This window comes from Pongo abelii, chromosome 20 (genome assembly GCF_028885655.2).
Source record: "Pongo abelii isolate AG06213 chromosome 20, NHGRI_mPonAbe1-v2.0_pri, whole genome shotgun sequence".
Lineage (NCBI taxonomy): Eukaryota > Metazoa > Chordata > Mammalia > Primates > Hominidae > Pongo > Pongo abelii.
Genome location: NC_072005.2, coordinates 2,211,478 through 2,236,468, shown reverse-complemented (window position 1 = coordinate 2,236,468; position 24,991 = coordinate 2,211,478). Strand labels below are relative to the sequence as shown.

Below are 24,991 nucleotides of genomic sequence, written 5' to 3'. Positions count from 1 at the left end.
GGACCCGGAGCCCCCTGGCGCGTGTCGTGCCTTGGGAGGCCCCTCGGAATGGACGGGGCAGCTTTGCGGGATGCCCCAGACCTCGGGCTCCGGGCGCAGCTGCCAGCAGCAGCCTGGGAGTGGGTGCCCCCGGGGGGACCACGGTCTCAGCTGTCACCGCCCCTCCCGCTCGGCGCCAAAATTTGAAAATTGCCCAGCACCTCCCAGACTGCGCGCTGGGAGGGGGAAAGCCCCGGGCCCCACCCACGGGAAGCGCGGGGCTTTCTGGGACTTGGAGTCCAGTCCCTGGGGGTCCCGCGGGGATGGCTCTGGGCACCCGAAGCCCCTCCCCAGCGCCGAGACAGGAGGGCGGGGGTAGATTCGAGACCCCGGTTTGCAGAGCGCAAGACTGAGGCCCAGGCCCGCGCAGTCAGGCAGGAAACGGCGCTCCTGGTGGATGGAACGGCACAGGCAAAGGCTGGGTATGGGGGTATGTGGGGATGGAAGTGCCCAGAGGGGCAGCGCGATGGGGTTGGGGGCGGGACCCCGCAGGGCCTCCAATGACGGGCGAGTTGGGGGATTTGGTCAGCCAGTGGCCAAGGCCGGTGGTCAGTGAGAAGTTGATGGGGAGGGGGTTTCAGATCAGTCTGAGGGTGGAGAATAGGAAAAGTGACCTGGCCAGGCGTGGTGGCTCATACCAGTAATCCCAGCGCTTTGGGAGGCCAAGGCTGGCAGATCACCTGAGATCAGGAGTTCGAGACCAGCCTGGTCCAACATGGTGAAACCCCGTCTCTACTAAAAATACAAAAATTAGCCGGGCGTTGTGGCCCATGCCTGTAGTCCCAGCTACTCAGGAGGCTCAGGCAGGAGAATTACAAGAACCCAGGAGGTGGAGGTTGCAGTGAGCTGAGATTGTGCACTTCAGCCTGGGCCACAGAGCAAGACTCTGTCTCAAAAAAAAAAAAAAAGTGACCCCATTTCCCACCCAAACCTCAATCATCCTTCTCCCCTCTGGCCCCGCCTCCTGTAGTATTATTTATTTCCCACTGTGCTTTACCATCTGTCTTTGTATTTTATATTCCTCCCTTTATGAGGAATGAAAACAGTATCAGTTCTCTAAATACCCAGTCACAGCTTAGCTCCCTCTTGCCTGGCTGGTTTATTTGTTGTTTGTTCTAAGAAAGAGTCTCCCAGCTGGGCACAGTGGCTCACGCATGTAATCCCAGCACTTTGCAGGGCCGAGGTGGGCAGATCATTTGAGGTCAGGAGTTCAAGACCAGCGTGGCCAACATGGTGAAACCCCGTCTCTAGCAAAAATTAGCCGGGCAGTAGTGGCGCATGCCTGTAATCCCAGCTACTCGGGAGGCTGAGGCAGGAGAATCACTTGATCCTGGGAGATGGAGGTTGTAGTAAGCCAAGATCGAACCACTGCACTCCAATCTGGGTGACAGAGTGAGACCCTGTCCCCCCTGCCAAAAAAAAAAAAAAAAGAGAGAGAGAGTCTTGCACTGTCATCCAGGCTGGAGTGAAATGGCTCAATCATAGCTCACTGCAGCCTCCACCTCCTGGGCTCAAGCGATCTCCTTGACTTGGCCTCTCAAGTAGCTGGGAATACAGCTGCACGCCACCACGACCAACTAATTTAAAAAATTTTTTTTGTAGGGGCCGGGTGCAGTGGCTCACGCCTATAATCCCAGCACTTTGTGAAACTGAGGTGAGCAGATCACCTGAGGTCCAGAGTTCAAAACCAGCCTGGCCAACATGATGAAACTCTACAGAAATACAAAAATTAGCCGGGCATGGTGGTGCATGCCTGTCATCCCAGCTACTCAGGAGGCTGAGGCAGGAGAATCTCTTGAACCCAGGAGGCAGATGTTGCAATGAGCCAAGATTGGGCCACTGCACTCCAGCCTGGGGAACAGAAAGACTCTGTCTCCAAAAAAAAAAAAAAAAAAAAAAAATTGTAGAGTATTGTAGAGTTGGGTCTTGCTATGTTGCCCAGACTGGTCTCAAACTCCTGGGCTCAAGCCATTTTCTTGTGTCAGCCTCCCAAAGTGGCTGGGATTGCAGATGTGAGCCACCATGCCAGGCTTCCTGCCTGGGTTCTAAGGCTGGGGGTCTATCTGGTAAGAGGGGAATATTAGCGAGTGAATGTTGGCTGTTGGAGACAGGTGTGCTCTTTCCCCCGGTGTCCTCAGTAGGCTGGAAAGGGCATTAGATTCTCAGTGTGTGATTTACTGGGGTCTCTGGCAGAGGCTGAGCCAAACCCCCAAGGTGAGATGTGTGAAAAGGAGGAGTTCCCCAGGCAGAAGGAAGACCGGGCCAGTTCTAGGTCAGGAGGAAGTTATTCTCCAACTGGGGCAATTTTGCCCCTCTGGTGACATGTGGCAATGTCTGGAGACATACTTGGTTGTCATAACTAGGGGGCTGGGGCCGGACGCGGTGGCTGACGCCTGTAATCCCAGCAATGTGGGAGGCCAAGGCAGGCAGATCACTTGAGGTCAGGAGTTCAAGACCAGCCTGGCCAACATGGCAAAACTCTGTCTCTCCTAAAAATACAGAAACTTAGCCGGGCATGGTGGCATGTGCCTGTAATCCCAGCTACTTGGGAGACTGAGGCAGGAGAATCGCTGGAACCCGGGAGGCAGAGGTTGCAATGAGCCGAGATCACGCCACTGCACTCCAGCCTGGGCCACAGAGCGAGACCCCGCCTCAAATAAAAATAAAAATAAAATAAAAAATAAATAGGAGGCTGGCATGCTCGTGGCATGGAGTGGGTGGAGACCAAGGATGCTGCCCAACACCCTGTAATGGACAGCACCTCCTGACTCCAACCCCCGCAACAGAGAGTGATCTGGCCCCAAATATTTAGTGCAGAGTTGGAGAAACACTGCTGTATAGGTTGTCTTGTTAAATTACAATTTTGGGGGGGGTTTTGGAGACGGAGTCTTGCTCTGTTGCCCAGGCTGGAGTGCAGTGGCGTGATCTCAGCTCACTGCAACCTTTGCCTCCTGGGTTCAAGCGATTCTTGTGCCTCAGCCTCCCAAGTAGCTGGGATTACAGGCACACACCACCACGCCTGACTAATTTTTGTACTTTTTGGAGAGACAGGTTTTTGCCATGTTGGCCAGGCTGGTCTCGAACTCCTGGCCTCAGATGGTCTGCCTGCCTCGGCCTCCCAAAGTGCTGAGATTACAGGCATGAGCCACTGCGCCTGGCCTTGTTAAATAAAATGTATGGCAGGCCATTGTTTTAGACAATGGGGTCTCTAGTCCCCAGCAGACCAGATAAAATTGGAATGGAGTCACTAGTGCCAGGTACCACGTAGTCAAACTGAACTTTTATTTTTTTATTTTTTGAAACAGGGTCTCGCTCTGTTGCCCAGACTGGAGTGCAGTGGTGCAATCATGGCTGACTGCAGACTTGAACTCCTGGATACAAGCCATCCTCCTGCCTCAGCCTCCCGAGGAGCTGGGACTACAGGTGTGTGCCAGCACATGTGGCTAATTATTAAAAATTTTTTTGGCTGGGTGCGGTGGCTCACGCCTGTAACCCCAGCAGTTTGGGAGGTCGAGGTGGGTGGATCACGAGGTCAGGAGTTCAGGACCAGCCTGGCCAAGATGGTGAAACCAGGTCTCTACTAAAAATACAAAAATTAGCTGGGCCTGGTGGCAGGCACCTGTAATCCCAGCTACTCGGGAGGCAGAGGCAGAGGCAGAGAATTGCTTGAACCCAGGAGGTGGAGGTTGCAGTGAGCCGAGATCACGCCATTGCACTCCAGCCTGGGTGACAAGAGCGAGACTGTCTCCAAAAATATATATATATTTTTTTGGAGACAGAGTCTCACTATGTTGCCCAGGATGTTCTCAAACTCCTAGGCTTAAGCGATCTCCCCATCTCAGCCTCCCAAAGTGCTGAGATTACAGGTGAGAGCCACCCGTACCTGGCCTCAAACTGAACTTTAAAGGGTGCAGGTTTTCAAAAAAAAAAACATTCACAGCCACCAAGCCAAAGGGGACCGGTTAACCTGATAGGGAAGTCCCCTCAAAATAGAGGGGGTTAAAACAGACCCTATGAAAAAAGTAACTTTGAAACAACCAATTGGTTTTTATTTCGTATTTCGTATTTTTTGAGACAAAGTCTCACTCTGTCACCCAGGCTGGAATGCAGTGATGCGATCATGTCCCACTGCAACCTTGACCTCTCTTGCTCAAGCGATCCTGTGCCTGCCACCTTAGCCTCCCAAATACCCAGGACTATAGGCGCCCATCTAATTTTTTTTTTTTTTTTTTTTTTTTGAGATGGAGTCTCACTCTGTTGCCCAGGCTGGAGTGCAATGGTGCAAACTTGGCTCCCTGCAACCTCCGCCTCCTGGGTTAAAGCAATTCTCCTGCCTCAGCTTCCTGAGTAGATGAGACTACAGGCATGCGCCACCACGCCTGGCTAATTTTTGTATTTTTAGTAGAGGTGGGGTTTCACCATATTGGTCAGGCTGGTCTCGAACTCCTGACCTCATGATCTGCCCGGCTTGGCCTCCTAAAGTGCCGGGAATACAGGTGTGAGCCACTGCACCTGGCTAATTTTTTTATTTTTATTTTTAGAAATGGGGTCTTGCTATGTTGCCCAGGCCAGTCTCAAACTCCTGGGCTCAAGCTATCCTCCCACCTCGGCCTCCCAAAGTGCTGGCATTACAGGCGTGAGCAAACCACTGTACCTGGCCTGGCTTTTATTTTATTTCTTATTTCTCCTTTCTTCAGCCTTTTCTGCCTGTAATGCAGAATGCCCATCCTCTCTGCTCAGCTCATTGGAGTGCCTATTTAATAGATTGAATGCTGTCCGATTCATGAATTGCTAATAAGAGCCAATGAGATCATTAATCTCAATTTGTTGAAATTCATACTCCTCGACAGCCACTTCTGGACATTTTCTTTCAGTGGCTTTGTACACTATATGGCTTTTTTTTTTGAGACAGTTTCTCATTGTTGCCCAGGCTGGAGTGCAGTGCCGCGATCTTGGCTTACTGCAACCTCCACGTCCCAAGTTCAAGAGATTCTCCTGCCTCAGCCTCCCGACTAGCTGGGATTACCGGCGCGCGCCTCCATAGTAGAGACGGTGGAGGGGGGGTTCTCCCTATGTGGTCCAGGCTGGTCTCGAACTTCGTTTCTCAAGTGATCCACCGGCTTTGGCCTCCCAAAGTGCTGGGATTACAGGCGTGAGCCACCACGCCTGGCCCTGTATGGCCTTTTGTGTCTGGATCTTTGAACACGTTTTGAGGTTCTCTAAGTGGGGAAACAGGTACTAGAAAGCAACCCAATGCTGTTTCCTCGTGGCGGAGCTGGAAGTTTGCAGCCAGGCAGTCTGTCTCTGGAGTCAGAGCCTCTGCGAAGCGGGAGCTGGACGGAGACTTCAACTTCCGGCGTGCCCCGCGCGCGCCCGGTGGCCGGACTACCAGTCCCAGGCTGCCCCGCCGCGGCGGGCGGCGGGCGCGGCGCGGCGCGGCGCCATCTTGCAGCCGGCGGCGCGGATTGAATGAGCCCGCCGAGCCCGGGCCGCCGTCGGGAGCAGCGCAGGCCGCGAGCCGCCGCCACCATGGCCACGCCGCTGGCCGGCCGCGCGGGCGGGCCCGCCACGCCGCTGTCGCCCACGCGCCTGTCGCGGCTGCAGGAGAAGGAGGAGCTGCGCGAGCTCAACGACCGCCTGGCGCACTACATCGACCGCGTCCGCGCGCTGGAGCTGGAGAACGACCGGCTCCTGCTCAAGATCTCAGAGAAGGAGGAGGTGACCACGCGCGAGGTGGGCGCCGGGGCTTAGGGGCCGGGCGGGGGTGCAGCCGGCAGGCCCCGCCCACCGCGGGGCGCGCGATCGCGGGGACCCTGGGCGGGGGTGCAGACGGGGACGGGCCCCGGCTTCGGGGTTTTCCGCGGGGTTTCGGGGGGCCCCTGAGTGAGTGGTGCAGCTCGGCCAGGTCCCTCCCACCGCGGGGTGCGCGATCGCTGGGACCCTGAGTGCAGACAGGAATGGGCCCGGGTCTCGAGGGTCTCCGGGGGTTTCGAGGGGCCCCTGAGTGAGCGGTGCAGTTCGGCCAGGCCCCGCCCACCGCGGGGTGCGTGATCGCGGGGACCCTGGGCGGGGGTGCAGACGGGGACAGGCTCCGGCTCGGGGGTCTCCAGGAGGTTTGGGGGCTCCTGAGTGACGGGTGCTGCTTGGCTAGGCCCAGCCCACCGCGGGGCTCCCAGTCGCGGGGAACCCTGAGCTGGGATGCAGACGAGGACAGTCCGGCCTCGGGGATCGCCGCCGCGTTTCGGAGAGTCCCTGAGTGAAGGGTGGTACTCGGCCAGGCCCCGCCCACCGCGGGGCGCGCGATCGCGGGGGACTCTGAACGACTCCCGGCTTGGGGTCTCCAGGGGGTTTGGGGGAGCTCCTGGATGAAGGGTGCAGGTCCTGGCCACCGCGGGGTGCGCGATTGCGGGGACCCTAGGCAGGGGTGCAGACCCGGACGGGTCCCGGCTTGGGGGTCTCCAGGGGGTTTCAAGGGGTCCCTGAGTGAGGGGCACAGCTCCGCCAGGCCCAGCCCACCGCAGGGTATGCGATCGTGGGGGACCCTGAGCAGGGGTTTGGACAGCCTGGCCTCGGGGATCTCCAGGGGGAGACACTGAGTGAGGGGTGCCACCTGGGCAGGCCCTGCCCACCGCAGTTTCCAAGATCTTGGGGGACCCCTTGGGAGGGGTGCAGACCGGAATGGCCCATTCTCTCGGGGACCCCCAGGGGGTTTCTAGGGCATTGAGTGAAAAGTGCAGACCAGGAATGCCCCACCTATAGAGGGGGTCCCAGGAGATCTTCCGTGTTCTGAATGAGGGCTGCAGAGGGGCCTCCAGCTAGCTCTGGGGACCCTTCCGTGAGAGGTGCATTTTGGAGCCATGAGGGTTACAGACTAGGGCTCCCCACCAAAGAGAGGTCCTGGGGATTTGGGGGCTCCCTGAGTATTGGGCTGCAGCCTCCCATATGCCTCATCCCTCAGAGAATTCCAAGGAGACTTGGCGGCCCCCCCAACTGAGGGGGTGTGAGTGGGAGTCTCTGGGGATGAAGCTGGGTATTGGGGTATCCGGGGGGGAATGGGGGTGGTCTCTGGGCTCCAAGGAGACTGGGGGGCCCAGGCCCTCTGAGGAGGCCCAAGATGGGGTGTGGGGGGCAGTCTTCCTGGAGTCTCTGGGGTGAGTCACGTGGTCTCAGTTCTCCCTGGAGCTTTAGAGAGTTCCCTGATGAATCCAGAAGAGATTGGTGACTGGGGTGGGAATTAGGCCCTTCATCTCTCACCAGGGCCAGGGTGGGTAGGGGGCTGAGGGAGAGGTTCTGATACCTTGGGGTCCCACTGGAAATTTGGGAGGCCCTTATTTGTGCCCTGGGGTCACCGGTGGCCTGGCAGGTTCTGCCCCAAAGAGAATATGAAGGAAGGGCGAGAGTTGGGATCTTGGGTCCAGTGGAAAGTGTTGAGGTTCTGAATGGGTCCTGAGGCTTCAGTGCAGACTGAAGGAGAAGAGGCGGGAAAGTCTGCCCACCAAGGGGATGTGAGGTCGGGGTGTCTTGGGGTCTGGGTGCAATCTGTCCTGCCCCAAACCTAACCCTGGGGAGGCTCTTTGTCCCTCCCGCTGGCCATGCCCAATCCAAGGACAGGACTTCAGAACGGGGGGCAGGCAGGGGCACCCACTTGACTCCTGCCATGGGTTGGGGTCCTGGGGTCCCCAGGTTCCAGCATCCTGTTGGGAGAGCTGGGTGCTAAAGTCGGGATTTGCAGCGCCCAGCCCCCACTCGCCCATCTGGAGATCAGAGGACGTCGTGGGGTTCTGGGAGAAGAGCTGCTTGTTGAGGGAGTCGGGTCATTTCTGGGAGCCACTTACCCTCTGTGTGACCTTGAGCTAGTCACTTACCCTCTCTGGGTCTCAGTGCCCTCGCCTTTGGAATGGGTATAATTATAAAACCCACCTCTTACTTGTGTGTGGGGCCACAGCAGGTTAACTTTTGTTTAGTGGCTCCTTGTGGGTTCTGTTTTCACAGTGCCCTGGGGACACGGAACCTGAAAGAATGTAGCTGGTGCCTTTCAGGGAGGTAGAAGGAAGATCAGTGCTTGGTGGGGTCCCCTGCGGTAGAAGGAAGATCAGTGCTTGGTGGGGTCCCCTGCAGTAGAAGGAAGATCAGTGCTTGGTGGGGTCCCCTGCTTTTCTTTCTTTCTTTTTTTTTGAGATGGAGTCTCGCTCTGTCGTCCAGGCTGGAGTACAGTGGTGCGATCTTAGCTCCCTGCACCCTCTGCCTCCCGGGTTCAAGTGATTCTCCTGCCCCCGTCTCCCGAGTAGCTGGAATTACAGGTGTTCACCACCATGCCCGGCTCATTTTTGTATTTTTAGTAGAGACAGGGTTTGGCCTTGTTGGTCAGGCTGGTCTCAAACTCCTGGCCTCAGGTGATCCGCCTGCTTCGGCCTCCCAAAGTACTGGGATTACAGGTGTGAGCCGCCGTGCCCGGCCAGTCCCCCGCTTTTCAATTAGTGTGGCTTTTTGGGGCAGGCCCCTGTGTCTCTTGGAGCCTCCATCTTGCCATCTGTCTAGTGGGGATAGAATTGTCCCAACTTAGAGGCCGCCTGCTGGACCCGTGGCGTGCAGGGTTAGAGCTGGTTTCTTGTCTTTGGGCCTCTGTTGTCCCACCTGCCAATGGGACGAACAGCTGCAGGGAGCTTTGAGGGTGCAGGGCCTGGTGAGTGCTGGGGAGGTACCAGCCCCAGCCCCTCTGGACGCCCCGTTGGACCGGCCCTGTGCCCTAGAGGGAGCCTGGCCCAGCCACCTCTCAGGGCCGCAGCAGCATCCTTTACAACTCAGTCCACTCAGGCTGGGTGAAATGCGGGTCTGACTCCAGTGAAGGCAGCCATTCAGCAGGTGACACACTGGCTCCCCCCTCCCCCCCGCTGTGAGCCCTGTCACCCAGCCGTGTCTGCAGGGCATGTGGCAGGGGACAGCTGGGAGTTCCGCCTGCGACTAGTGGGCCAGGAACCCAGCTAGTGGGGAGCAGAGCTGGAAGCCTGCTGGGGTGGGGGCCACTGGTGGGGGGCGTCACGTGGGCCCACATGGAGGGAGTGACCTGGAATAGCTGGGGGCCTTCTAGACGCAGGCGGGCCAGGTGGGGTTCACAGAGCAGCCTCAGGCTCAGGCTGGCAGGATGGGGGCAGGGGAGGGAGCTCTGAACGAGGAGGGACTTGGGGTGTCAGGCCTCAGAGCATGCAGGTCACCTGGACAGCAGGGCCTCTCTCACCTGGCCAGGTTCTGCCCCAGGGGACTCTTGGCCAAGGCTGGGCATGCCTTTGGTTGGCACATTGGGGGGGAGACATCATTGGTATAGAGTGGGTGGAGGCTGGGGTGCTACTCAGCGCCCCGAGAAGAGAATTACCTATCCCCCACGAGGATGACCCAGCCTCCATGAGGATAACGCGGCCTCCATGAGAATGGCCAGGCCGAGGAGCCTGCTGGGAGGCGTGAGGGACTCAGTTCAGATTTTTTCAGGCTCATAACACGACTCAGCATCCTGGTGCATGGCGGCCCCCGAGGTCCTCACACACGCCTTTCTCACTTCTTTTTTGAGATGGAATCTCACTCTGTCGCCCAGGCTGGAGTGCAGTGGTGTGATCTCGGCTGACTGCAACCTCTGCCTCCCAGGTTCAAGCAATTCTCCTGCCTCACCCTCCTAAGTAGCTGGGATTATAGGCGTGCACCACCACACCTGGCTAATTTTTGTATTTTTAGTAGAGATGGTGTTTCACCATGTTGGCCAGGATGGTCTCTATCTCTTGACCTTGTGATCTGCCCGCCTCAGCCTCCCAAAGTGCTGGGATTACAGGCGTGAGCCAATATGCCTGGCCTTTTTTTTTTTCTTTCTAGACAGAGTCTCTCTGTCGCCCAGGCTGGAGTGCAGTGGCGTGATCTTGGCTCACTGCAACCTCTACCTCCTGGGTTCAAGCACTTCTCGTGCCTCAGCCTCCCGAGTAGCTGGGATTACAGGCATGCACCAGCATGCCCGGCTAACTTGCTCACTTCTTTCCTGCCCGCAGGAGCTCACCCTCACACACTCGTACAAAACCAGGCCAAGCATGGGTTCCACATTCCCATGTGACACTGGGGGGTGTCTTTTGGCGGTGTGGATGAATCGCCATATACAAGCATCATTGGAGGGCTTGGGGAAGGGTGGGTGGGGGCTGGCCAGATGGGTATTTGTTGAAGGGGGAACACTGGGTGCTGGGGGCAGGGGCAGGTGCAGGGAGGCTGTGCTGTGGCCCGTGTCCAGGCGCGGGAAAGGCAGGTACTCCAGGTACTTCCCTGCCAGGCCTTACGTTCCCGAGGGACGAGACCTGGCTTAGGCGTCTTCTGCCTTCCCCCGCCCCTGGTGTCCCCCGGCTGCTCAGGGCTGCCGGAGGGGGTCTCGGAGGCGGCCCAGGAGAGCGTGGAGGATGGAGTCCGCTTTGGCAGTGACCCCAAGCCGGTGTTTGCATCGTCTGCACAGAGCTGTGGTTCTTAGCCGGGCCATGTCGTACTGCTGTGTGTGTCCGAGGGGTCCCAGGCAAAGGCCATCTCAGGCTCTCTGAGCCCTGCCAGGCCCACGTGTGTGGACACACTTGTTGGCATCCCTCAAGCCTAGCACTTGCTAGATGCCGTGAAAGATGGAGCAAAAGGCCCAGCCTGTCCCCAGCCCTTTGCAGCGCCTCACAAGCACAGGGAGGCTGTCCTGCCCCGGCACACCTGTTCCGCAGGCTCAAAGGGTCTTTGTGAGGTGCCCCGGCCTCTAGACAAGAACTTTCCTCATCATCACAGCACGGCAGACCAGGCATGGTCGGCAGACTTTTTCTAAAAAAGGCCAGACTGTCTCCATCTGAACCACTCAGCTCTGCCTTAGGGTGAAAGCTGCCTTAGACCATACGTGAATAAATGGGTGCTGCTATGTGTCAATAAAACTTTATTTATACACATGGAACTGTGAAGTGCATAGACTCTGCCTGTGTCACAAAGTATCTTCATCTTTTTCCCCTGGCCTTTATTGTTTTTGTTTTTGAGATAGTCTCCTTGTCCAGGCTGGAATGCAGTGGCACAGTCTCCGCTCACTTCAACCTCCACCTCCTGGATTCAAGCCATCAAGCGATTCTCGTGCCTCAGCCTCCCCAGTAGCTGGGATCACAGGTTTGCACTGCCACGCCTGGCTAATTTTTGTATTTTTAGCAGAGATGGGGTTTCACTATGCTGGTCAGGCTGGTCTCGAACTCCTGACCTCAGGTGATCTGCCAGCCTCTGCCTCCCAAAGTGCTGGGATTACAGGTGTGAGCCACCTCTCCTGGCCACCCCTAGCCATTTAAAAATGTAAAAACCTTCTGGGCGCGGTGGCTTACACCTATAATCCCAGCACTTTGGGAGGCCGAGGCGGGCGGATCACGAGGTCAGGAGATTGAAACCATCGTGGCCAACATGGTGAAGCCCCGTCTCTACTAAAAATACAAAAATTAGCCGGGCGTGGTGGTGCACGGCTATAGTCCCAGTTACTTGGGAGGCAGGAGAATCGCTTGAACCCGGGAAGCAGAGGTTGCTGTGAGCTCAGATGGCGCCACTGCACTCCAGCCTGGGCAACAGAGTCTTGCCCTGTGCTCGCCCAGGCTGGAATGCAATGGTGCAATTTTTGTGTTTTTAGTGGAGATGGGGTTTCACCATGTTGACCAGACTGGTCTTAAATTCCTGACCTCAGGTGATCTGCCCGCCTCAGCCTCCCATCATCTTATGCCAGGTGCGGTGGCTCATGCCTGTAATCCCAGCACTTTGGAAGGCTGAGGCAGGCTGATCCTCCTGCCTCAGCCTCCCAAATTTGTGGGACTGCAGCTGTGAGCCACTGCGCTCAGCAACATCCATCATGTATTCAGACTTCCTCAGTTTCCCCGATGTCCCTTCCTGCCCCAAGACCCCATCCACTATCTCACGTGACATTTAGTGACTACGTCACTGTCTCCCAGGCTCCTCCAGGCTGATAGTTTCCTCCACGTTCCTGGTTAGAGGTTCTGGTTGGTCCTGAGCGGGCTGGGCAGGTGTGCAGTAGGACGTTCCTCAATGGGGGTTTGTGTGTTGTTTTGCTTATGGTCACGCTGGGGTGATGGGATGAGTAATGTTTTAATGGAATATATACATATATATGTGTGTGTATATGTATATGTATATGTATTTTATTTTCTTTTTTTTGAGACGGAGTTTCACTCTGTTGCCCAGGCTGGAGTGCAGTGGCGTGATCTTGGCTCACCACAACCTCCGCCTCCCGGGTTCAAGTGATTCCCCTGCCTCAGCCTCCTGAGTAGCTGGGATTACAGGCCTGCGCCACCACGCCCGGCTAATTTTGTATTTTTAGTAAGAGAGAGGGTTTCTCCATGTTGGTCAGGCTGGTCTCGAACTCCCGACCTCAGGTGATCCACCCGCCTCGGCCTCCCCAAGTGCTGGGATGACAGGCGTGAGCCACGGCGCCCGGCCATATGTATATGTTTTTTTGAGACAGAGTCTCTCTGTGCCACCCAGGTGGCAGCGTAGTGGCGTGATCTCGGCTCACTGCAACCTCCACCTCCCGGGTTCAAGCGCTTCTCCTGTCTCAGCCTCCCAAGTAGCTGGGATTACAGGCGCCCGCCACCACACCCAGCTAATTTGTGTTTTAATAGAGACAGGGTTTCACCATGTTGGCCAGGCTGATCTCGAGCTCCTGATCTCAAGTAATTTGCCCGCCTCAGCCTCCCGAAGTGCTGGGATTTCAGGCATGCGCCACCGCGCCGGGCCCTAATGGAATATTTTTAAAAAATCAATTCAAAAAATCTACAATGAACAAAATATTAATTCAAGTCAGGTGTTGTTTAGTGACAGGGATACCTCGTGGAAAGCATGTCGTTAGGAGATGTCCCCCTTGTGTGGGCATCGTAGAGTGCACTCACACACTCCCGGATGGTGGAAGCCACCACACACCCAGGCTGTGGTGTGGCCTCCTAGGCCACAGACCCACACCGCCCCCTCCTCTGTGGAATGCTGTGGGCACCTGTCACACAATGGTAAGTATGTGGGCATTTAAACACGAGAAAGGGCTGGGCGCGGTGGCTCCCGCCTGTAATCCCAGCACTTTGGGAGGCTGGGGTGGGCAGATTGCTTGAGTCCAGGAGTTTGAGACCAGCCTGGGCAACATAGCAAGACCCCATCTCTTAAAAAAAAAAGTTAAAAACTAATTAGGCAGGCATGGTAGTGCGTGTGCCTATAGTCCCAGCTATTGGGGCAGCTGAGGCAGGAGGATTGCTTGAGCCCAGAGTTTGAGGCTGCAGTGAGCTGTGATTGCGGCATTGCTCTCCAGGCTGGGTGTGGCTCTGTCTCAAAATAAGTAAATAAACACAAGAAAGGTGCAGTAAGAATATGGTATTAGATTCTTTTTCTTTTTATTTTGTGGAGTCTGGCTGTCGCCAGGCTGGAGTGCAATGGCCCAATCTTGGCTCACAGCAAGCCCTGCCTCCTAGGTTCAAGCAATTTTCCTGCCTCAGCCTCCCAAGTAGCTGGTCTTACAGATGCACGCCACCATGCCCGGCTAATTTTTGTATTTTTAGTAGAGACAGGCTTTCTCCATGTTGGCCAGGCTGGTCTCGAACTCCTGATCCTCCCGCCTCGGCCTCCCAAAGTGCTGGGATGACAGGCCTGAGCCACCACGCCTGGCTTGCATTAGAGTCTCTTTTTTTTTTTTTTTTTTTTTTGAGACGGAGTCTCGCTTTGTCGCCCAGGCTGGAGTGCAGTGGTGCGATCTCGGCTCGCTGCAAGCTCCACCTCCTGGGTTCACGCCATTCTCCTGCCTCAGCCTCCCGAGTAGCTGGGACTACAGGCGCCCACCACCATGCCCGGCTAATTTTTTTTGTATTTTTAGTAGAGACAGGGTTTCACCATGTTAGCCAGGATGGTCTTGATCTCCTGACCTCGTGATCTGCCTGCCTCGGCCTCCCAAAGTGCTGGGATGACAGGCATGAGCCCCCACGCCAGGCTTGCATTAGAGTCTTACAGGACCGCCATGCACATGGCCTGGGGGTGCCCAGCATGCCGCTGTGTGTGTGGCTGCCGTTGCAGAGTCGTTGTTTTTTCTCACCTTGAACGGGCTCCTGTGTGTCCCGGCGCTGATCTTGTCTTTGTTGGAAACTCTGCTGTTTTGTTCATCCTGGCCCCTCTACCTCGTGAGCCGCAGTCCGCTCTCTCTCTGTGGGGACAGGAGAGCTCGAGTGTGACTCCCATCCTGAGGGTGTCCCGTCGGCCCCTCCCTCGAGGTTAGGGGCATTTGGGAGCTTTGAGGGATGGGCAGACACCACCATGCCTGTACCTGGTGCCCAGCTGTTTGCAGCGTGGAGCTGGCCGCTTTTTCCTGACCTGGGTTATTCTAGAAGTCTGTTCCCAGGACACAGATGTGGAGGGCACAGCCCAGATGATCCCCTGCATGGGAGGGAAGGCTTGGGGGTGGCTGGGGTGCCACGGGAGGAGCTCGCTTTGCACTGCTGCCTCTGTGGGTCCCCGTCCTGCAATTGGTCCCCGCAGACCTGATATGTCTAGGACCCAGTGGTGGTCAGGAGGAGGCTTTTTACTGACCTTTGCCTCAGTTTTCCCATATATAAAATCAGGTTGGGAACCCTTATCCTGCCCCATTGTGGGTTGACGGGACTCCGAGCTGTGGCGCTGGGGCAGCCTCAGACTTTGACTTGTCCAGATTGCCCAGGATGCTTTGGTTTGAGGCTGAGGGCCCCACCTCGGAAGAGGCCCAGTCACTGCCAAGGGGTGTGTCCTGGCAGGCCCCCAGCCCTCTGCACAGGAGCCTCGCCTGTAAGATGGGGGTGTGGCCCTCCAGATGCAGGCCGACCCTGTACCCACCTTGCACAGACACCCTTGGCCCTGTAGGGCTATGGGAACGTCACAGCGTTCTAGCGGGCCGTGCTGGGCCTGGTTCCGCCTGCCTTCCTCTGGTCCTCCTTTTCCTCAGCGCCAGAGCCGGAGCAGTTAATTCCCGCCTCATATGGTTCACCCAGCTCACCCGTAGGTTTCGTGTTTTCATATATCCACAGCTGTGCCACCACCAATGCGTCCAATTTTAGAACGTTCATCCCCACTAAAAGAAGCCTGTCCCCATCAGCCATCACTCCCCATCCCCTTCTCCAGCCCCACTGCCCACACACCCCCTTCCTGTGTCTGTGCGCTGGCCTGACCTGGACATTTCATGGAAATGAGATTACACACTGTGTGGCCTTTTGTGTCTGGCGTCTCATGAGTGTGACATCCTCAAGGTGCATCCACACTGTGGTGTCAGAACCTTGCTCCGTTACACAGCTGGGTCATGTTCCTGTGTGTGGATGGTGGAGGGACTGAATTGCTTTTATTTATTTATTTTTATTTTTCATTTTATTTATTTATTTATTTATTTATTTATTTATTTATTTATTTATTTATTTTGAGATGGAGTCTCGCTCTGTCTCCCAGGCTGGAATGTAGTGGCGCGATCTCGGCTCACTGCAAGTTCCGCCTCCCGGGTTCACGCCATTCTCCTGCCTCAGCCTCCCGAGTAGCTGGGACTACAGGCGCCCGCCACCACACCTGGCTAATTTTTTGTATTTTTAGTAGAGACAGGATTTCACCGTGTTAGCCAGGATGGTCTCGATCTCCTGACCTCGTGATCTGTCCGTCTCGGGCTCCCAAAGTACTGGGGTTACAGACGTGAGCCACCGTGCCTGGCACCATGTGTAGTTTTCAAACATGCATGGATGTGAATTTCACGTCTTCTGGGTCCACACCCAGGAGTGGAGTGACCGGGTCACGGGGTGGCTCTGTGACTCTTGGGGAAGCCCCTGGGCTGTTTTCTGTCGGGCTGCCTCAGCTCAGGTTCCTGCCGCTGCCTGTGAGGTTCCGATTTCTCTGCATACTCGCCCGCACCTGTGACTGTCTGTCTTCTTGACGGACGCCCTGGTGGGTGCGAAGTGGCATCTCACTGCGGTTTTCCTTCCGCATAGTTTTAAACTCATTGAGTGCGTGGCGCTGTGGGAGGAGGCGACGCAGGAAGGCCACGAGGAGCCTGAGCCGTGCCCCCAGCTGGCGCGTGCAGAGGCCGGGCAGGTGGTGGCTGTGGTTGCAGCAGGATTAGTAGGACGTGAAGAGGTCGCCTTCCCGAGCACCGCGTGTGCCTCGAGTTCACCCGGAGGCCCTCGAGAGGGGTGGGTTTGGGGGCTTTGCGCGGGGCTTAGGGAGGGGCTTTCTTTAGCCGGGCAGCCCAGAGGGTGTTCCAGTCGCTTCCGCCTGCCCTGGTGACCCCTGGCTCTCCAGCCCCTCCCCGTGTCCTTGCTGGCTGGCCCGGGTCTCCGTGGGGAAAGGTGGGGGCGGCTGGTGGGGTGGGGAGCTGGGGACTCTGACTGCAGATCCCTGTGATTGAGGGGTGAAAGGTGGGGGCAGCTGGTGGGGTGGGGAGTTGGGGACTCTGACTGTAGATCCCTGTGATTGAGGGGTGAAAGGTGGGGGCGGCTGGTGGGGTGGGGAGCTGGGGACTCTGACTGCAGATCCCTGTGATTGAGGGGTGAAAGGTGGAGGCGGCTGGTGGGGTGGGGAGCTGGGGACTCTGACTGCAGATCCCTGTGATCGAGGGGTGGGAGCTTCTGTCCTGGAGCCTCCGAGCCACCACATTGGCAGCTGGCCTGTCGGGGGGACACGGCACGGGGAGGCCAGATGCTCCTCCCTCCATCCCTCCCTCCATCCCCCACTCCATCCCAGGGAGCAGCCCAGCCTGAGCCTGGGCCATGTGCCTGTGTGTGAGGTGGGGGCACAGAGGGGCACGGGCTGGCCCCTGGTTGGCAGAAGTGGGGGATCTTGGGCTCAGCGGGGTCTGAGAGAGGGGCTCCAGGTTGCAGAGGCCTGGGGGGAGTCTCAGGGGCCCAGAGGGGTCTGAGAGGGGACCCCAGGTTGCAGAGGCTGGTGGGGGCAGGGGGCTCTCGGGCCCAGTGGGGTCTGGGAGGGCCCCGGGTTGCTGTCATCACCAGTTGTCCGAGAGTGATCAGCCCAGTGTCCATGGTGCCTACCGGGAGAGACCCTTGATTAAACGTCCCACCAATTTTCTGGTTCTGAAACTGAGAGTGTGAAAAATGCACCTAATGGCCAGGCATCATGTCGCTATGACAGCAGCCAAGGGGCTGCATGTCCGGGTGTAGCCAGTTCTCCGGGGGAAGGGGACAGGCTCCATCCAGCTGCTATGCTGGTCCAGGCCCAGGGCCTTTGGTCTCCGGCACTGGGCGCCACTGTCCCGGGAGCTGGAGCTTATGGAGAGACGATCATTCCAGAGGGGGCTGCAGCAGAGCAGGAGACTCCTGGGATGGCTGGGACCCAGGGCCACCTGGCTTCCTCCTGGGTGCCGGCCCCTCCCCAACAGGGGGCTCCCTCTGCTGTGTCTGTGAGATGGGCAACACAGGGTGTCCCAGTGTCCCCAGGCTGCCATCCTCTCTCTCTGCGTGCCAGTCCCTGGGAATCTGAGCAGGGCCAGTGGCCGGGCCCCCAGACTGCTGTAGTCCAAGGGGAAGAGTCCCTCCTCACTTCACCCTGTCCTGGATCTCCCCAGGTGAGTGGCATCAAGGCGCTGTACGAGTCGGAGCTGGCCGATGCCCGGAGGGTCCTGGATGAGACGGCTCGAGAGCGTGCCCGGCTGCAGATAGAGATTGGGAAGCTGAGGGCAGAGTTGGACGAGGTCAACAAGAGGTGAGTAGTCACGGCTGGGCATGACGTCACCCTGATCCCGGCACCACGGGGTGGATGGGGGCAGGTGGGCGTTGGGCTCGTGCGGGACCCTCTGATACGGGCACAGCCTGGAGCTCACAGCTCCCATCCTCTCTCCCCCACCGGTGGCTGCCACGTCACTTTTCTGCGCTGAGGAAAGTGATAGATGCTCACGTCGGACAGCGGGAAACGCAGGGCAGCTTAAGCTCACAAGTAAAATCTCCCGTGAGCCTCCCCAAAGACGGCTTCCTGATCAGCCTGGCCTGTCTCCCTAGTGTGCACACGCACTTGCACATGCTTACCTAGACCACGGGTGGCACCCAGTGGACACCGTGAGACGCGTCTGACCTCAGGGCCTATCGTGGGCATTTCCCTGTGGTCGGATGTTCTTGGTGTCGGGGTTTTGTCCCAGCTGCTGGGACGCTCGGGTGTGTGGTGTGTGACCAGGGTGCTCATGGGTTGTTGGGCTGCCCCATGGTTGGCTGCCAAGTCCTTCTGGGTGACAACTGTGTCCATCGGCAGAAACGATCTCCCCTCTCAGCCTGGCAGTGAGTCTTTTCTGATTCTGGGCATGGGATGTGGTGGGCGGCAGTTTAAACACAACGATGATGACAAAAGGAATGTTTATTCAGAGGAGCCAGGAGGCCAGTGAAACACTGAGCACAAGGCTTTTCTTGATGTGAGGCTCCAGCTAGAGCGAGGTCTCTGGTGCCCTGCGTGTGGACACCGTCTTCTGTGGTCTCCGGCCGCCGGCATTCAGGTACCTGCAGGTGCCTCAGATTTCCTCAGGCCAGGGTGGGTCAGGGTCTTCCCACGCTGCTCATTCTCCCAGAGCCACACAGGCGTGGCTCAGCCTGAAGGGAACTGCTGGCAGGAGGGGTGGCACCTCGGCCACCTGGTACGGGGGTGACAGCAGCCAGTGGCTTGAGAATCCACGTTGTCCCTGAGTTGGAGTGTGGCCAGAGGAATGACCGGGGACCCCGTGTCCAGCAGTGCCGGGGCCCCCATGCGTGGTTGCAGGTGACCTCTCCATCCGACGCCCTCCTTCTGCCTGGGCTGGCGCTGCTCCCGTGGAGAGCTGACTTCCCTTCCCCAACAGGAGACCCTCCAGGTCGGCCCAGGGACCACTACCCGCCCGCCCAGGGCCTGGGGCTCCAGGAGGGACCATTTGCGCCCTGATGGTGGCCATGAGCCGGGGACCCTGGGGCCAGGCACGAGCCAGGACAGGCTGCCCACTCTCAGCACATCCCACACAGCACAGGTGCACGGCGGGACCTGCTCAGGCAGCGGCTCTGCGCTGTCTACCTCCAGCACCCACCGTGCTTAATAAGCAGGTTCATCAGTGGAGCCATGCAGGCTCTGGCATGACTAGAGCTTGGACAGGGGTGCACGGAGCTCTGAAATGTCAGAACTGCACCGTGCAGATGGGACAGAGCTGCTGCTGGCCCCGCACCAGGCGCCTCTCAACCGTTCACTTTAAGACGTTGAAATATACAGGATGTGAATTTCACCTCAAATTAAAACATTAAAAAAAGAAAATGCTTACACAGTGCCCACCCTAGAAAATGCTACACAGTGCCCGCCCTAGAAAATGCTACACAGTGCCTGCCCTAGGTGTTGAGGAATTCCCAGTTCACAATCTCCTGAGCAGCGCGTGGCATCTACAGTGAGGCCCATCTTTTCCTTTTCATTGAGACAGGGTCTTTGTTGCCCAGGCTGGAGCTCAGTGGCACAGTCATAGCTCGCTGCAGCCTCAAACTCCCAGGCTCAGGTGATCCTCCTGCCTCAGCCCTGCCCCGAGTAGCTGAGACCCCAGGCACACACCACTACACCCAGCTAATTTTTTTTATTTTTTATTTTTTATTTATTTACTTTTGAGACATAGTCTTGCTCTGTCACCCAGGCTGGAGTGCAGTGGTGCAATCTCGGCGTACTGCAACATCCACCTCCCAAATTCAAACGATTCTCCTGCCTCAGCCACCTGAGTAGCTGGGATTACAAGCTCACACCACCCTGCCGGCTAATTTTTTTACCAAGTTGGCCAGGCTGGTCTCAAACTCCTGGACTTAAGCAATCCACCCGCCTTGGCCTCCCAGAGTGCTGGGATTACAGATGTGAACCACCATGCCTGGCCTAATGTTTTTATTATTTGTAGAGATGAGGTCTCGCTATGTTGCTCAAGCTGGTCTTGAACTCCCGGGCTAAAGTGATCCTCCCACCTCGGCCTCCCAAAGCATTGGGTATAGATATGAGCCACTGGGCCAAGCCTAATGTTTTTCTTATCCTAACAAATTTATCTCCAAAACCCCACAATGAGAGAAACACTGGGAGCAGCGTGCAGGACCTAACAAGCCAGAGCCTGCCGGAAAGCTCTTTCAGCAGCGGTGGCCCTGGCTCCTCCGGCACTGCTGGGCCTTTGCACTGCTGTTCACCTGCCTGGAAGGCTCTTTCAGCAGCAGTGGCCCTGGCTCCTCCGGCGCTGCTCCTTCAGGTCTCTGCCCCCAGGGTTGTCTCCCAGCCCCCTTCCAGCCCTGCTCGCAGGCAGCCTCCCGTCTGGTGGGCAGCCTGTGTCACAGATGCCTCCCTCCGCAAGGACGTCCTGCAGTGTAAGGCAAGGATTCTAGTTGCACCTCTGGTGTGAGCACGATGTCTTCCACACAGCGGGCACTCAGGATTTGCCCAACAGATCCCAGCTTCCCCCAAACCCCTGCAAAAATCCCCAGCAGGGCCGCGGGGCTCGCAGCCCTCTGAGCAGAAGGGCCTGGCCTGTGTGGCATGTGCTCAGAGATGCGGGATCTGCACCCCAGACCCTGCTGGAGATCCGCTTCATGTGGGGAAGTAGAGCTTAGTGTCCCTGAGGGCTGCGGACGGGGATGCATCAGCTTTGTGGCCAAAGTCTCTGGCCTTCACGCCTCTCAAAAGCAAGCGGATGCCGCACCTCCAGTGTGTGGAGAGCCCTGGCTACACCAGGTCCAGCGCCAGAGTGGCTGGCTGCCCTGCCCTGGCGGGACACAACAGGAGCCAGACCCGGGGTTCAGTGTACCCGGCACGGATGCTTTTACCTGGCAGGTGGCCTTAGACCTGGTTGTCTGACTCCCGACCATGGACCCCTCACATAAGAGACCCGTTTACACAGTGGCTGCCCTGTAGCTTGTGTCTGACCTGTGTCCAGGGTATGCCTGCCCGACCATCTCTCTGGCACTGGGATCCCAGCCTGGGGCAGCTCCTGATTCTTCTGACAGAAGGCGCAAATTCAGCACAGCCATAGGAAACAAGTTTGAAGATTTATTACGGAACCTGGGCAGGGAGGGCACTGTGAGCTGGGAAGGCAGCCCTCCCTCCCTGGGTCACACGAGGAAGGAAGGAAGAGTCCCACAGAGAGTGAGAGCTTGGCAGCTAGTGGGAGAGAGAGAGAGAGATGGGTGGATGATGGGTGGATGGGTGGGTGAATGGATGGATGGATGATGGATGGATGATGGATGGATGAGTAGATGGATGAATGGATAGATGATGGGTGGATGGATGATGGATAGATAATGGATGGATAGATGATGGATGGATGAGTGGATGGATGGATGGATGAGTAGATGGATAAATGGATAGATGATGGAGGGATGGATGGGAGGATGGATGGATGGAGATGATGGATGGATGAGTGGATGAATGGATGGATGGATGAGTAGATGGATGAATGGATAGATGATGGAGGGATGGATGGAAGGATGGATGGATGGAGATGATGGATGGATGATGGATGGATGAGTAGATGGATGGATGGATGGATGATGGGTGGATGGATAGATGGACGGATGAGTGGATGGATGGATGGATGATGGGTGGATGGATGGATGGATGATGGATGGATGGATGGAGATTATGGATAGATGATGGATGGATGAGTGGATGAATGGATGGATGAATAGATGGATGAATGGATAGATGATGGAGGGATGGATGGAAGGATGGATGGATGGAGATGATGGATAGATGATGGATAGACGAGTAGATGGATGGATGGATGGATGATGGGTGGATGGAAAGATGGATGGATGAGTGGATGGATGGATGGATGATGGGTGGATGGATGGATGATGGATGGATGGATAATGGGTGGATGGATGGATGGGTAGATGGATGGATGATGGGTGGATGAACGGATGATGGGTAGATGGACGGATGAGTGGATGGATGGATGCATGATGGGTAGATGGATGGATGATGGGTGGGTGGATGAATGGACGATAGGTAGATGGACGGATGAGTGGACGGATGGATGGATGATGGGTAGATGGATGGATGATGCGTAGATGGATGGATGGTGGGTGGATGAATGGATGATGGATAGATGGACGGATGAGTGGATGGATGGATGATGGGTAGATGGATGGATGAGTAGATGGATGAATGGATGATGGGTAGATGGATGGATGGATGACGGGTGGATGGATGGATGGATGATGGGTAGATGGATAGACAGTGATAGATAGAGCAATAGATAGATATAGCTATCTGTAAGTCTGGGCACAGTGGCTCACGCCTGTAATCCCAGCACTTTGGGAGGCCAAGGTGGGCGGATCACCTGAGGTCGGGAGTTCAAGACCAGGCTGACCAACATGGAGAAACCCCGTCTCTACTACAAATACAAAATTATCTGGGCATGCTGGCACATGCCTGTAATCTCAGCTACTTGGGAGGCTGAGGGAGGAGAATCGCTTGAACCCGGGAGGCAGAGGTTGCAGTGAGCCGAGATCGCGCCAGTGCACTCCAGCCTGGGCAACAAGAGCGAAACTCCATCTCAAAAAAAGATATAGCTATCTGTAGATTGATATATATGGACATAGATTATATAGATAAATACAATTATTGACAGAGATATACTTAGACATACAGTCACTTTCAGCTATGGGTCACTTTCATTTCTTGGGCAAATCCCTAGGTGGTCTTTTGAAGGGCACTGGGGGGTTGGGCACGGTGGCTCATGCCTATAATCCCAGCACTTTGGGAGGCCAAGGCAGGTAGATCACCTGAGGTCAGGAGTTCGAGACCAGCCTGGCCAACATGGAGAAACCCCATCTCTACTAAAAATAAAAAATTAGCAGAGCCTGGGTGGCGCATGCCTGTAATCCCAGCTACTCAGGAGGCTGAGGCAGGAGAACCATTTGAATCCGGGAGGTGGAGGTTGCAGTGAGTGGAGATTGCGCCACTACACTCCAGCCTGGGCAACAAGAGCGAAACTCCAACTCAAAAAAAAAAAAAAAAAAAAGGCTCTGGGGAGAGTCGGGAGTGCATTCTGCTGGGCGGGAGAGGTCCCTGTCACTTCTGACCTCTGGCCACGGGCTCGAGCCGCCTGGATGTGGATGTTATTTTAATGTCCAGCCAGCGGCCTTTGCTGTGTTATTCCAGATACACCCAGTTGTCCCCATCCTGGGGTGATTCTGTCCCCAGGGGACACTGGGTGATTCCTGGGGACATTTGTGGTTGTCAAAACTGGGCAGCGAGAGGTTCCTGGTCTGAAGTGGGTGGAGGCCAGGGACAGTGCTCAGCACCCTGCAGTGCCTAGGACCACCCCAGATGTCGGCAGTTGTGACGCTGAGAAACCGTGGGTGTCCTCACTCAGGACCACCCCAGATGTCAGCAGTTGTGACGCTGTGAAACCCTGCGTGTCCTCACTCAGGACCACCCCAGATGTCAGCAGTTGTGATGCTGCGGAACCCTGGGTGTCCTCACTCAGGACCACCCCAGATGTCGGCAGTTGTGATGTTGCGGAACCGTGGGTGTCCTCACTCAGGACCACCCCAGATGTCGGCAGTTGTGATGCTGCGGAACCGTGGGTGCCCTCACTGTTGCTTGGGAGGATATAGTTAGTTCCCTGCGGGGAGGGGGTAAAATTCAGCTCCAAGACATAATTATGCTTAAAAACATTTAAGAGTCGGCCGTACGCGGTGGCTCGCACCTGTAATCCCAGCACTTTGGGAGGCTGAGACAGGAGGATTCCTTGAGCCCAGGAGTTCAAGACCAGCCTGTGCAAACAAGTGAACCCTGTCTCTTAAAAAAAAAAAAGAAAAAGCTTAAGAGCCTAAAATCCACACTGGTAGTATTTGTGTGTTTAAAAAGCCTGAGTATTTGCTATTTTAAATATCTAATGTTGGAGCTAATTTGGTTTAGTGGAAGACCAGGTGAGCCTACTTCAGACAGCTTAAGTTTACAAACAAGGCCGACTCTTCAAAGGCCAGGGTCTTCCTTTGTCACGTTAACAGAGGATGCATTAATTTCTCCCCAAATGGTCCTCCTGGGTCCAGAACGGGCAGGAGAGGCTGGGAAAGCCCACGCCTCCAGGGTGGTCCGAAGCGCTGGTGCCTGCCACTTGCTAGACTCCTGACAGTGCAGGGCAGATGATGAGGGCACGTGTGCCTTTGCCTGGGCACGCGGGGCTGCGTCATCTGCAGGACGGGAAGGTCTGGGGCTCGGAGGCCCCCGTGACCTTGTCCTTGGGCTCGCCTGACGCCCCCTGAGGTGCTCCCTGTGGCCCCATGGACCTTGCCCCTCCCCGCTCACTTGCCCTCTTGACTTTCAGCGCCAAGAAGAGGGAGGGCGAGCTCACGGTGGCCCAGGGCCGTGTGAAGGACCTGGAGTCCCTGTTCCACCGGAGCGAGGTGGAGCTGGCAGCCGCCCTCAGCGACAAGCGCGGCCTGGAGAGTGACGTGGCCGAGCTGCGGGCCCAGCTGGCCAAGGTAGGTGCCAGGGGCCGCGGGACACCCCAGCAGGGTGTATGCAGCAGACAGATTGTCACGCCGGCTCGCTGTCCTGTGTCTCCCAGGCCGAGGACGGTCATGCAGTGGCCAAAAAGCAGCTGGAGAAGGAGACGCTGATGCGTGTGGACCTGGAGAACCGCTGCCAGAGCCTGCAGGAGGAGCTGGACTTCCGGAAGAGTGTGTTCGAGGAGGTGAGTGAGCGGCCTGGCCTCCAGCCTGGCACGGCGGAAACGCAAAGCCCAGCCTTATGGCTGTAGAGGGCGGAAGCCTGAGGGTCCCTCCCACAGCTCCAGGGAGGCTCCTTCCTGCCTCTCAGGGTGCCCTTGGCTTCAGCTGCATCTCCCCAGTGTCTGCCTCTATCTTCCCGCGGCTGCCTCCCCTCTGTGTATCCTACAAGGACACTTGTCATTGGATTTGGGGCTTGCCTGGATCATCCAGAGTGACCTAATGGCATC

General features: G+C 56.8%; 1 protein-coding gene across 2 annotated transcripts in view; it reads left to right on the top strand.

The window, feature by feature from the left end:
* Positions 1–5,453: 5,453 nt before the first annotated feature.
* The window catches only part of LMNB2 (lamin B2), a 29,287-nt gene continuing 9,749 nt past the window's right edge, over positions 5,454–24,991 (top strand). The window contains exons 1-4 of one of the 2 annotated variants that reach the window (XM_024236743.3): positions 5,454–5,772; positions 17,630–17,766; positions 24,359–24,515; positions 24,602–24,727. In XM_024236743.3, coding sequence (XP_024092511.2) covers positions 5,509–5,772; positions 17,630–17,766; positions 24,359–24,515; positions 24,602–24,727 — 684 coding nt within the window. In that variant the 5' untranslated portion in view covers positions 5,454–5,508. The remainder of the gene's footprint in view (positions 5,773–17,629; positions 17,767–24,358; positions 24,516–24,601; positions 24,728–24,991) is intronic. The other variant, XM_063719263.1, reaches the window with a different exon arrangement.